Source organism: Mirounga leonina, unplaced genomic scaffold, assembly GCF_011800145.1.
Source record: "Mirounga leonina isolate KUSES-001 unplaced genomic scaffold, KU_Mleo_1.0 Mir_91, whole genome shotgun sequence".
Taxonomy (NCBI): Eukaryota; Metazoa; Chordata; class Mammalia; order Carnivora; family Phocidae; genus Mirounga; species Mirounga leonina.
The window spans coordinates 47,845,323-47,858,866 of record NW_023270839.1 but is presented as its reverse complement, the minus strand read 5'-3'; the positions used below and the strand labels follow the sequence as shown (position 1 = coordinate 47,858,866).

General features: G+C 43.1%; 1 protein-coding gene across 2 annotated transcripts in view; it reads right to left on the bottom strand.

Annotated features, from left to right (window-relative positions):
• Nucleotides 1–13,544, bottom strand: part of ARID3B (AT-rich interaction domain 3B) — a 52,909-nt gene that overhangs the window by 23,057 nt on the left and 16,308 nt on the right. Inside the window, exon 3 of one of the 2 annotated variants that reach the window (XM_034994301.1) lies at nt 5,261–5,326. The exons of the other annotated variant lie outside the window; for it this stretch is intronic. Coding sequence (XP_034850192.1) covers nt 5,261–5,326 — 66 coding nt within the window. The remainder of the gene's footprint in view (nt 1–5,260; nt 5,327–13,544) is intronic. 2 annotated transcript variants of the gene reach the window in all.

Sequence of the window (13,544 nt, the reverse complement as noted above, 5' to 3'; positions counted from 1 at the left end):
GAAATGATTTAACACTCAGCTGGGTGGGGAGGACGGAATCCACAACCCAGAACCCAGACAGGGCTTCCCACAGCAGGAGAGGACTGTCAAAACCAGCACACCAGTGCAAGCACCGTGTGACTACGTGTGAAAATAAACACCCAGGTGCGAGAGCTCAGCTCAGGAACAGAGGAGAACGCCTTGGGGGTGGGGGTGGGGAGGGGACTGGGGGTTGTCATGACCCCTTGGCTTTCGCCAGCTTTTCTCAAATGGTATCAGAACCCGAGCGGTGGGAGGGTCGGACCTTGCACTAGCTTTGGCCTGCTGTATATGAAACCCTTAAAAATCTGCTTAGTGACGGGCTTTTAGTCTGAAGCACCCCTAGCTCAGTGACCGCAGAGGACAGGGAGATTTGCCAGAACAGGACGGAAAGAGGACATCCAACTCTTTGGGCAATCCCACCATTCCACAGATAGGAATTTTAGTGATGATTTAAAGAAAACAGAGGGCGACAGTTTCCCAGGAGTGGAGGTGTCTTCTTCTGTCCAAGGCAAGGATGGGCCATTACTTAATCTAAAATATCCCGTTGGGGATGATGGGGAAATGTCCACTCTCTTTGCATTACTCTTTGTCTCGGGGCTGTTAAACCCTGCTTCACAGGATTTTCTGGCTGAAGTGAGAGTAATTCCTGGACCTGCCCACCCTTCACAGTCCTGCTGGAATGCTGTTTCCCTGCACGAAGCCTCCCGCCTCTGCCCACTGGGCAGAATCAGGCAGAATCAATGCCTTTCTCCTCTGGGCTGTCACCTAGTGTGCTGGCGACTTGTGCCCCCGCCTCTGTCCCCCGTCTGCGTGCGGCCCATCAGGGTATCTCCCACCCCCAGCACATAGAAAGCACGGACACGTTTACTGAAAGGCAGGGACCTCCAACCCCACAACGCCTCTGTTCTCCCTCCTCCTCTCACAAGGAGGACTACAGGCTTCCACGCTATCTTCTTGGCTCTGATCAACTACTGCAAAACACAGCTCCTTTAGGCACTTCGAGGTTATGTGCGGGTTTCCTGGCTTATTCACCCGGCTGTGGGTGTGACTGCTGGAAGCCCAGTGATGATTCTTTCTTGGATGCCAAGTGTGGCCGACTGCGACCATGGTGGGGAGGCCAGTGGGGAGTGGCAGACGTGAGTGTGGGGAACACACGTCCAAAGGGAGCCAGCTCAACAGGGCCGAGGGGTCCCCGAGAAAAGCATTTCAGTTGAAGGGCCGCTGCAGGCAAGTCTACGGCCCAGGGAAACAGGCTCTGTGACATTCAATAGCCCCACGATGCGTGCAGGGAAGTCAGCAGTAGCTCAGCGAGGGCTCACTTACTACCATTTACAACCTTCCCAGCCTCTCCTACTTGAGAACCCTCTTAACCTCTTTGATCTCACCAGGAGCTCACAGGAAACTGACAGTTTGTCCCCAAATACCCACCCAGGACTACTTTGGCTACTATGTCCATATTCAGCTTCTTTTCCCCAGGGAAGCCATGGTGTTGTGCCTTTAAATCCCTCAAAAAATGGCAGCGAAAGAAGGTTGGGGGAAGGGGGAAGGAGAAAGGGGAGCGGCAAGCTGATGTTTGTGCATCTTCTGTGCAGCAAGGGCTGGGCCAGGGGCTTTGCAGGCATTTTCTCACTGAGTTGTGTGATGTAGAGGTGGTTATTTGAGAGATGGGAAAACAGTGGCTCAAAGAGCAAATGGGTTAACTGGCCTGGGGTCTCAAGAGCTTCCAAGTGGCAGCGCCAATATATCATGAACCCAGGTCTGGCTCTCTCTGTTACGCCCGTTCTGCCTGGTGGGTAGAAAGAAAAAGTGTTCTCACTGGGACAACAGGAAAGGAGAGAGGGAGGAGGAGAAGAAAAAAAATCCTCCAGTTACAGAATGCCTACAATGCCAAGTCATGGCCCTCGGGGGTCCTCTCAAAGGGAGATTCTTTAATTCCCTGATTCATTTCATTGGTGACAGCTGGGAAGTACAGCCAGCCAGGAAACCAGCCTTCACACATCATCGGCTGGAGACTTATCTAGGGTGCTGGGGGTACTGGAATAAGAATTGCTAACCTTTCACCACTACCTCCAAAACAGAACATCCAGGGTAGGATGGGCCCCTGTCTTCCCCCGGGGCCAGGGCATCAGGGGAAAGAGAAAGAGAGATAAGCAGGTTATGTCTCTGGGAGGACCAGTGGAATATGGCACCTAGCACTGTGACTCACACATAAAAGACCTTCAAAAAACAATGAATCAGTGTAACCTGACTGCTCAAAATTAACACAGTGCTTCCTCAACACCTCAACCCTGGAAGACCAAGGAGACAGAGGGGAAATGTATTCACTCCTAGAAAATCTAAAAGGCTGCCTTACAGAAGAAGAGGAAGGGTTTTTTTTTTTTTTTCCCCTTTTCCTTTTTTTCTGTAAAGCCCAGAGGGCTGAACTAGAGTTACTGGGCAGAAGTTGTCATGAGGACAATTTCAGGTGGACAGAATAAGGACTTCTCTAACAATCCAAACTGCCCAGGAATGGAGGGGGCCTTCTCAGGAGGTGGGCAGCTTCCTGCCCCTGGATGGCCATCTGTCTGGGACGTCATGCTGTGGAATCCAACATGAGACAGGGCTGGATGAGAGGGCCTCTAGGGGCCCTTTATGTCCTGAGAAGCAAAGACCCTATAACAAATTCATTCAACACTGATTTCCTGAGAAACCACCCCAGGTAGAGCCTTGTGCAAACTGCTGAGAATAGCCCACCCCCCAAAAAAGTGATTCTCCCCACTGAGAGTTTTACCGCATAGTTGGAAAAACAAGCTGGACACACACAACATTTAATACAGCAAGTCAAAGTGCCAAAACACAAAGTGCCCAGGAGGTGGAAGAAAGGTGGAGATAAAGCCGGCCTGGAAGAATGGGCTGAGGGAAGATTTACAGTGTAAATGAGCACGGAGTGGGGGGGTAAACAGGGCGTGTTTTGGCAGGGAGGATGCAAGTCTGAATAGCTGAGGTGGAAACAGGCTGTGAGATGCCTTGAATACCAGGAGGAAATTTAAACTCTGAACTGTGAACAGGGGGGAGGCAGTGGATGTTTTCTGAACAGAAAAATAAGTTATTAAATTGGTGTTTTAGATGATTTTAATGACCCACTTTTGTTGGAGAAAATAGAATATAAACATACAAATGTATGTAGATACCTAATTGGATTGAGATTATAGGGGATTTTCACTTTTCAATTTTTCATTATATTCGTTCACATACAAACATTTGATCACCTAGGATATACCAGATACTGTGAAGGGTTCTGAGGGAAAAAGAACAAGATAGTTAAGAACCTCTGACCTCATGGATCTTAGTGGAGAGAGAGACGATTAAAAAAACAATTGCTTATTTTTTCTAGATTAACTTTGACTCATCTATCAAGCCCCATCACTTGCTCTCCCGCTTCTCCCTTGCCCCCAGTGAGGAAAATCTGGATTGCAATGAAATGATAGAATAATTCAGTGAACTAACACCTTCACAATATGTAGTCTTTCCAGTAAGGGAGCAGTATGACTCTTCATTTAACAAGAGATACTTTGAATGGCCCTCACTAATGATTTGCAATGCCGACATACTACTTTTGTAAACGGCACAGAAGACCAGAGAGGGAAAGCCAGCACTGGGGCCTGCTGGCTGGCTGTGCGGGAGTCATGCAGAATCCAGGGTGGGGTGGGGGGCAGTAGGACCAGGGAGAAATGACGGGATCTGTACTAAGGGTAGGAAAGAGAAAGAGGATGACTGTGAATCTTACCAAGAGAATGGAAATGCAGAGACACTGGGCAGGGAATCAAGCAGGAAGCCTTTGAGCGCTAATGAAAAAATAGACCACTGTCTCTGGTGGATAGGGTGTGTGAGAGAGAGACAGAGAGAGGGAGAGAGAATATCCCATAACCCTGGAAGAAGCCAGGTTATGGCAGCTGGTGGTGGCAAGAGCCAAGCTTCTGGGGAGGAGAAAGGGAGAAATTCAACCAGTGTTTCCTGACCAGAGAAGGCTACCTTGGGCCTTTCTTTTTACTGGGATTTGGGGAAGGGGGGGGGGGAGAGAAGAGGCACAACCAGACCACGCCTCCAAGATCTTAGGAGCCAGCACTGCATTCCTTAGAGCTGTACCTCCCCAGAGACAGGAGCGCCTGACTTTAAAAGCAATTAAGTATCTAGGCTATTTTAGGATTACTCCTTGACCACCTGGAATATCTTATTAAAGCACAGCTCAGATGTCCAAAGCAATTTTAGTTCCCATTCCTCACTCCTCCCCAAGGCAAGAGTTAACCCTTTCCTTCAGATTGAAAGTGCAGAGGCTAAGCTTCCAACTCTTCACTTGGGCTCCCCATATTCTGAAACCTCTAAGAAACCGTCCTGTCCTTAGAACACTGTCACACATACTGACAAACTCTATAGGGATTCCTGAGTGTTCTCTGAAAACACAGAATAGTAATGTGTTTCCTTTCTGTCTACTCTATAATCTAATAGATTCTGAACCCCAAGGTCAAGGATGTGGGCAAATTCCTGGGGCCTGAATCTCAAAGTAGTCATTAGCAAAGGAACTAGACTTCAAAGGGGCTGATAGCAAACTCATGGATACTATTAACTGCTTTGAAATATAAAATGTAACCAAAGTATTTGGGCTGAATATTGCTGTTGTTACTACTGTTATTTTTTGAATAAGCAACCCATGAACTACCTTCTCTTGGGCTAGACCTCGGCTCTACTGTGGGTAGCACCTACACACCACATAGCTCTACTGCTGGCCAGGCTTTGATGCTGTAATGTTAAAAGTCCAATTCCCAGATCTTGGTAGGAAGAAAAGAAAAGTATCTTTGCCCTCCCACCACTTTTAACTGATTCCAGGAGGTAATGAGACATGCACAAGGGGGTAATGGGCAGGATTATAGGAGAATCCTAAGAGGCGACTGAAGCCTCAGGAAGTAAAACAGATATTGTTATAAGCAACACTGTTGGACTACAAAACCTTCCTGATAAGATCAGGATTACTGCTCTTAGCTAAATCGCTCAGGCCTTGGAAGCCCTAGAATTGTAATTATCAGATGCACGCCTTCCGCTGTCAGGTAACTTTAGCAGGAACCAGAAAGTGCCTCCCCACCTCTCACTAACAGCAAAGATCAATTCAAACTTGGTGGCTTGGAAAAAGAGCTAAGGGACACTTTTCTGATTAAGCAATAGAAAGGAGGAAGTGTGGGGGGAGGGGAGAGGACAGCAGTCTTACCTTCCCATCTAGGCACACAATCCCTCCAGGCCATAACCAAGAAGACTGCCCAGAAATGGGGTGTTCCTACAAAGGGAGGAAGAAAAACTAAAGTGCAGTGTTGGTGATGTGGATACCCCTCTGCCAAAGAGTGAACCTGCCGGCCCGGCCAAGTCTAAGTCTGAGCCACAGAGCAAAATCCCAGCTCCTTCTCCCGGCAGAATTCCCGTAGGCAGCACCAGCACCGCTCGTCCTGCCCTGCAAGCTACCCGCTCCTGAACTCCCACAATGACCGCTGCCATCCATTTACACCACAGAGCTCAGAGAGCCAGCGGTGGAGAGCTGAGGAGAACACCTCATCTGACCTTCATCTGAAAGAAGGGGAAACTGAGATCTGAAGAGGTTAGGAAACTTGCCAAAGTCAGTGCTTCAGAAACTTTTTTCATGAAACTTCACGAAACTTTTTTTTCCCAAGCTACATTTTTTTTTAAAGAATTATTTATTTTTGAGAGAGGGAGGGGGAGAAAGAGCGAGGGTGTGTGTGTAGGGGCGAGCGGGGGGGGGGGGGAGAGGGAAAGGGAGAGAGAATCTCAAGCAGGGTCCCCACTGAGCCCGATGCAGCATGATCCCAGGACCCTGAGATCATGACCTGAGCTGAACCAAGAGTAGGACGCTTAACCAACTGTGCCACCCAGGTGGCTCCACAAGTACATTAAAAAAAAAAAAAAAAAAAGTTTTTTTTTTTTTAAAGATTTTATTTATTTATTTGACAGAGATAGAGAGGGAGAGTACAAGCAGGGGGAGCGGCAGGCAGAGGGAGAGCAAGAAGCAGGCTCCCCACTGAGGAAGGAGCCCAACGCGGGGCTCGATCCCAGGACCCTGGGATCATGACCTGAGCTGAAGGCGGCCGCTTAACCGACTGAGCCACCCAGGCGCCCCCAAAAAGATTTTATTTTTAACTAATCTCTACACCCAATGTGGGGCTCAACTCACAACCCAGAGATCAAGAGTCACTCCATCGACTGAGCCAGCCTGGTGCCCCCAAGCTACATAATTTAAACGTATAGGAAGAACACATTTTTAAAAAATGCTATGATGAATTATTTTATAAAGTAAAAAAAAAAAAAAATCCTTTCATTTCAAGTTTGGTATTCCACAGAGCGGGTTTCCTCACACAGAAAACAGTTGCACTTTGTGTTTAAAAGTCAGCCCCTTTTACAATTCTGAGAGCTTCTCAGGCTCCCCCAAACCCCACAACCCCATCACAGGGGTGGCAGGCACCATGGTGTCCGTGTCTGATGCCCACTGCCCTGTGCTGCCTGTCACCTCTCCCAGGCTGTGCTCTCATAAACAAATAGTGACTTACAGAAGACTGAATCAGAATCCAAAACCTTCCAACAAAGAAAAGCCTGGAATCAGATGGCTTTGCAAGTAAATTCTACCAAACATTTAAAGAAGAATTAACATACAATCCTTCCCAAACTCTTCTAAAAACTTAAAGAGGAAGGAATACTTCCAAATTCGTTTTATGAGCTCAGCATTACCCTGACAACAAAGCCAGAAAAAGACACTACAAGAAAACTACCTGATGAATACAGATGCAAAATCCTTCATAAAACACTGACAAACCACAATCAACAGCACATTAAAAGGATCATATACCGTGACCAAATGGGATTCATGCCATGGGATGCAAGGATGATTCAACCCACAATAATCAATCAATGGGATATAGCACATTAACAGAGGGAAGGATAAAAATCACATGATTATCTCAATAGATGCAGAAAAACATCTGACAAAATTTAACATCCTTTCATGACAAAGATACTCAATAAACTAGGAACAGAAGTAAATTACAAATTACCTCAACATTTTAAAGGCCATGAATGAAAAGCCCACACCTAACACCATACTCAATGGTGAAAAACTAAATGCTTTTCCTCTAAGGTCAGGAACAAGGCAAAGATGCCTACTCTTACCATTTCTATTCAATACAGTACTAGAAGTCCTAGCTGGAGCTATTAGGCAAGAAAAAGAAATAATGGAAAGGTAGAATTAAAATTATCTCTATTTGCAGATGACATAATCATATGTAAAAACTCTAAAGATTCCACACACACACAAAAAACCATTAGAACTAAGAAGTGAGTTCTGGGAAGTTGCAGGATACAAAATCAACATACAAAAATCAGTTTTGTCTCCATACACTAACAATGAACAATCCAAAAAGGAAATTAAGAAAAACAATCCCATATTTGATAGCATCAAACAAATAAAATACTCAGGGATAAACCTAACCAAGGAGGTGAAAGACTTGTGTACTGAAAACTACAAAATACTGCTGAAAGAAATTAAAGAAGATACAGAAAAACGGAAAGACATCCCATGGTCATGGATGGGAAGACTTAATACTGTTGGAATGTCCATACTACCCAAAGAGATCTATAGATTCAATCAACCCCCACCAAAATCCCAGTGGCATTTTTAATTTAATTTAATCTTTTATTTTTTTAAAGATTTTATTTATTTATTTGAGAGAGAATGAGAGAGAGAGCACATGAGGGGGGGAGGGTCAGAGGGAGAAGCAGACTCCCTGCCGAGCAGGGAGCCCGATGCGGGACTCGATCCAGGGACTCCAGGATCATGACCTGAGCCGAAGGCAGTCGCCTAACCAACTGAGCCACCCAGGCGCCCTCCCAGTGGCATTTTTTAAATAGAAATAGAAAAAACAATTCTAGAATTCATATGGAACCACAAAGGACCCTGAAGAGCTGAATCAATCTTGAGAAAGAACAAAGCTGAGGCCTCATACTTCGATTTCAAAACATATCACAAAACTACAGTTATCAAAACAGTATGATATTGGCATACAGACAGATTTTATAGACCAAGGGAAAAGAACACAGAGTCCAGAAATAACCCACACACATATGGTCAATTGCTCTTTGACAGAGTACCAAGAAAACACAATGTGGAAAGGATAGTCCCTTCAACAAACAGTGCTGGGAAACTGAATATCTACATGCACATAATGAAAATGGACCCTCAGCTTATACCATACATAAAAAATTTAAACATAACCTGAAACTATAAAGTTCCTGGAAGAAAATACAGGATGAAAGATTTGTGACATTAGTCTTGGTAATGATTTCTTGGATAGGACACAGGCAACAACAGGAAACAGACAAATGGGACTACAACAAAATAAAAATATGCTTTTGCACAGCCAAGGGAACACTCAACATAGCAAAAGGCAACATACAGAATGGGAGAAAATATTTGCAAATCATATATCTGATAAGGGTTAATATCTAAAAGATATAAGAAACTCCTACAGGGGTGCCTGGGTGGCCTATTTGGTTAAGCATCCAACTCTTGATTTCGGTTCAGGTCACGATCTTGGGGTCATAAGATGGAGCTCCGTGTTGGGCTCCATGCTGAGCAGGAAGTCTGCTTCTCTCCCTCTTCCTCACCCTCTGCACCTCTCCCCACCCCTCCTCAAATAAATAAAGTTTAAAAAAAATAAAAAAGAAACTCCTACAACTATGGCAAAAAAAAAAAAACCCCAAAAAACCAGATTACAAAGGGGGCAAAGACTTGAATAAACACTTCTCCAAAGAAGACATACAAATGGCCAAGAGACACATGGAAAGATGCTCAACAACACTCATCATTAGGGAAATGCAAATCAAAACCAGTAAGATATCACCTCACATCTGTTAGGTTGGCTATTATAAAAACAAACAGAAAATAACAAGTATTGGAGAGGATGTGAAGAAACTGGAATCTTTGTGCATTGTCAGTAGGAATGTAAAATGGTACAGCCAATATGGAGAATAGTATGGAGGTTTCTGAAAAAAATAAAAACAGAACTACCATATTATGCAGTAATCCTAGTTCTGGATATTTATCCAAAAGAATTAGGATTTTTTTTTTAAGATTTTATTTATTTATTTGACAGAGAGAGAGAGTACAAGCTGGGGGAACATCAACGGGAGGGGGAGAAGCAGGCTCCCCACTGAGCAGGGAGCCCAATGCAGGGCTCGATCCCAGTACCCTGGGATCACGGCCTGAGCCGAAGGTAGTTGCTTAACTGTCCGAGCCACCCAGGTGCCCCCAAGAATCAGGATCTTTTTTTTTTTTAAGATTTTATTTATTTATTTGACAGAGAGAGAAACAGAGAAAGAGGGAACACAAGCAGAGGGAGTGGGAGAGGGAGAAGCAGGCTCCCCGTGGAGCAGGGAGCCCGATGTGGGGCTCAATCCCAGGACCCTGGGATCATGACCTGAGCCAAAGGCAGACGCTTAAAGACTGCAGGCCCCAAGAATCAGGTTCTCGAAGAGGTATCTGCACTCTCATGCTCACTGCAGCATGGCTCACAATAATCAAGATATGGAATCAACCTAAAGTGTTCACTGAAGGATGAATGAATAACGAAAATGTGGTATAGCAGAAATAAACTCATGCTTATATGGTCAATTAATCTATAACAAAGGAGGAGAGAATACACAATGCGGAAAAGACAGTCTCTACAATTAATGGTGTTGGGAAAACTGGACAGCTACATGCAAAAGAATGAAACTGAACTACTTTCTCACACCATACACAAAAATAAATTAAAAATGGATTAAAGACCTAAATGTGAGACCTCCAACCATAAAAATCCTAGAAGAAAACATAGGCAGTAATTTATTTCACATTGGCCTTAGCAACGTTTTTCTAGATATGTCTCAATAGGCAAGGCAAACAAAAGCAAAAATAAACTATTGGGGTTACACCAAAATAAAAAAAACTTTTGCACAGCAAAGGAAACCATCAACAAAAGATCACCTACTGAATTGGAGAAGATATTTGCAAATGATGTATTTGATAAGGAATATCCAAAATATATAAAGAACTTATACAATTCAACACCCAAAAAACCCCAAATAGTATGATCTGAAAATGGGCAGAGGACCTGAATAGACATTTTTCCAAAGACAGACAGATGGCCAACAGACACATGAAAAGATGCTCAACTTCACTAATCATCAGGGAAATGCAAATCGCTGTCTTTTTTTTTTTTAAGATTTTATTTATTTATTTGAGAGAGAGAGAGCATGAGCAGGGTGGAGGGGCGGAGGGAGAAGGAGAAGCAGGCTTCCTACTGAGCAGGGAGCCCGATGCGGGGCTCGATCCCAGGACCCTGAGATCATGGCCTGAGCTGAAGGCAGACACTTAACTGACTGAGCCACCCAGGTGCCCCTTGGGAAATGCAAATCAAAACCACAATGAGGTATCACCTTACACCTGTTAAAATGGTTAGAATCAAAAAGACAAGGGGCACCTGGCTGGCTCAGTCAGTGGAGCATGTGACTCTTGATCTCGGGTTGTGAGTTCAAGCTCCATGTTGGGTATAGAGATTACCTAAAAATAAAAACCTTAAAAAAAAAAAAAAGAAAGAACAAATATTGGTGAGAAAGTCAAGAAAAAGTAACCCTGGTGCACAATTTGTGGGAATGTAAACTCGTGTAGCCACATTAGTAAGGAGGTTCCTTAAAAAATTAAAGATAGAAATATCATATGATCTAGTAATTCCACTACTGGGTGTTTACCCAAAGAAAATGAAAACACTAATTCGAAAAGATATGTTCATTCCTATATTTACTGCAGTATTACTCATTATTTACAACAGCCAAGATATGGAAGCAACCTAAGGGTCCATTGGTAGATGAATGGATAAAGATGTGGTACACACACACGTACACACACACACAGGACTATCATTCAGCCATAAAAAAAGAATAAGATTTTGCTATCTGCAACAACATGGATGGACCTAGACGGTACGATGCTAAGTGAAATAAGTCAGAGAGAAAGATAAGAGCCATATGATTTCACTTATATGTGGAATCTAAACAACAAATTAATAAACAAGCAAAGAATAAGCAGAAACAGACCCATAAATACAAAGAATGAACTGATGGTTCATTCCTCCAGAGGGGAGGGAGATAGGAGGATGGGCAAAATGGGTGAAGGGGAGAGGGAGATATAGGTTGCTGGTTATGGAATGAGTAAATCATGGGGATAAAAGGTGCAGTAATGGGGAATCTAGTCGATGATATTGTTAACAGTGCATAGCGACAGACGGCAGCTACACTTGTGGTGAGCGCAGCATAAAGTAGAGACTTGTGCAATCACTGTGTTGCACACCTGAAACTAATGTAACACTCTGTGTCAACTCTACTCAGCTGCAGAATACTGAGTCATTAAAAAGAAGAAAATCCTGCAGGATGTGATAACATGGATGAACCTGGAGAGGATTCTGTTAAATAATGTAAATCTTTCAATAAAAAGTTAAATAAATGTAATGAAAGTGAACTAAGCTAGTCATAAAAGGACAGATACCGCATGATTCCACTTAAATAACGTATCTAAAGTAGTCAAAGTCATCAAAGCAGAAAGGGGAATGGTGGTCACCAGGGGCTGGCGGGGTAGGGCGATAGCGAGCGGCTGTTCAATGGGTTTAAGTTTCCATCATGCAAGATGAGAAAGTTCTAGAGATCTTCTGTGCAACATTGTGTTTATAGTTAATGTGTACTGTACACTTAAAATTTTGTTAGGAGGGTAATCTCATGTGTTTTTTACAATTAAAAAAAGAAAGAAAAATGGACAAATGCCACAAGTAGGATAAGACAAGAACAAATAAAAAAGGCAAACAGGGAAAGATAATAATATACATATACCCTCTGATAAAACAAACTCAATCTCTAGGATAATCTCACCTACCACAGAAATGTAGACACAAGGGAAGAGGGTTACACAGCATCTACAAAAATAGTTTAATTTATACTAAACACATACACACACTCTCTCTTCTCTAACACATTCTGTAACTACACAGTTCAGTATATATATATGTGTGTGTGTGTATATTCATATATATATATATATGAAAAGCCCTAGAAGCAGATTCATGAAAAGCCCCAGAAGCAGATTCATACCAACTGGAGCCTCCTGTCAGATAGGGTGGGGTGGGATGGAAGGGAGGAGTAGGCAACAGAACACTGTATTTTTTTAAACTATAAATTTTTATTCTGTATCTTCCTATGTAGTTTTAATTTTCCTGAGCATCTATGCATATTACTTATATAATTCTGAGATAAATGCTTATAAAAATATTAATATAGATCATTATGAACACACAGGGAAAGACAACCATAACACTGAGTAAAACAGTACCTTATAGAATAACATGTAGAGTTCCTACTTTTGTTAAAAACAAGCAAAATGGAGGCACCTGAGTGGCTCAGTCGGTTAATTGTCTGCCTTTGGCTTGGGTCATGATCCCGGGGTCCTGGGATGGAGCCCCGCATCGGGCTCCCTGCTCTGCGGGGAGCCTGCTTCTCCCTCTCCCACTCCCCCTGCTTGTGTTCCCTCTCTGTCAAAAAAATAAAATCTTAAAAAAACAAACAAGCAAAATGTATTTGTAAAGAAGAAAGTTCTGAAAAGATATAGAGTACCAAGTGTTAACAACAATGACCAACTGAAAGTCAGGCTTTTACTTTATGCATTTTTATTTCTAAAATTATTTAAGTTAATATAACTTCTGTAATATGTATTTTTATTAAACGTTTAAAATAATCCTTTACAATAAATTTTAATGATAAAAATTCCTCAAGGTCTACTAGGTGATGAAAGTTGGGCATGAAATTATATATAAAATGCCTATCACAGGCATTTTTAAAAAAGATTTATACATTTATTTGAGAGAGAGAGAGAGCACACAAACACATGCTCTGAGGAGGTGCGGAAGGACAGAGAGAATTTCAAGGAGACTTCCCACTGAGCTCGGAGCCCTGACCCAGGGCTTGATCCCAGGACCTGAGATCATGACTTGAGCCGAAACCAAGAGTCCAATGCTCAACCAACTGAGCCACCCAGGTGCCCCTACAGGCATTTATTTTTTTTTAACACAAAGGAAATACAGCTGACCCCTGAACAACACCAGGGTTAGGAATGAGGGATGCTGACCCTGCATGCAGTGGAGAATCTGCGTATAACTTTTGATTCCCAAAAAACTTAACTACCAATAGCCTATGTTGACGAGAAGTCTTACCGATTAAACATACAGTTGATTAACATATATTATGTATATATATTATATGCTGTATTTTTATAGAAAACTGAGCTAAAGAATAGAAACTGTTATGAAGAAAATCATAGGAAGAGAAAACACATCTGCAGTACTATAGCGTATTTATGGGGAAAATACACATATAAACGGACCCATCCAGTTCAAACCCGTGTTGCTCAAGGGTCA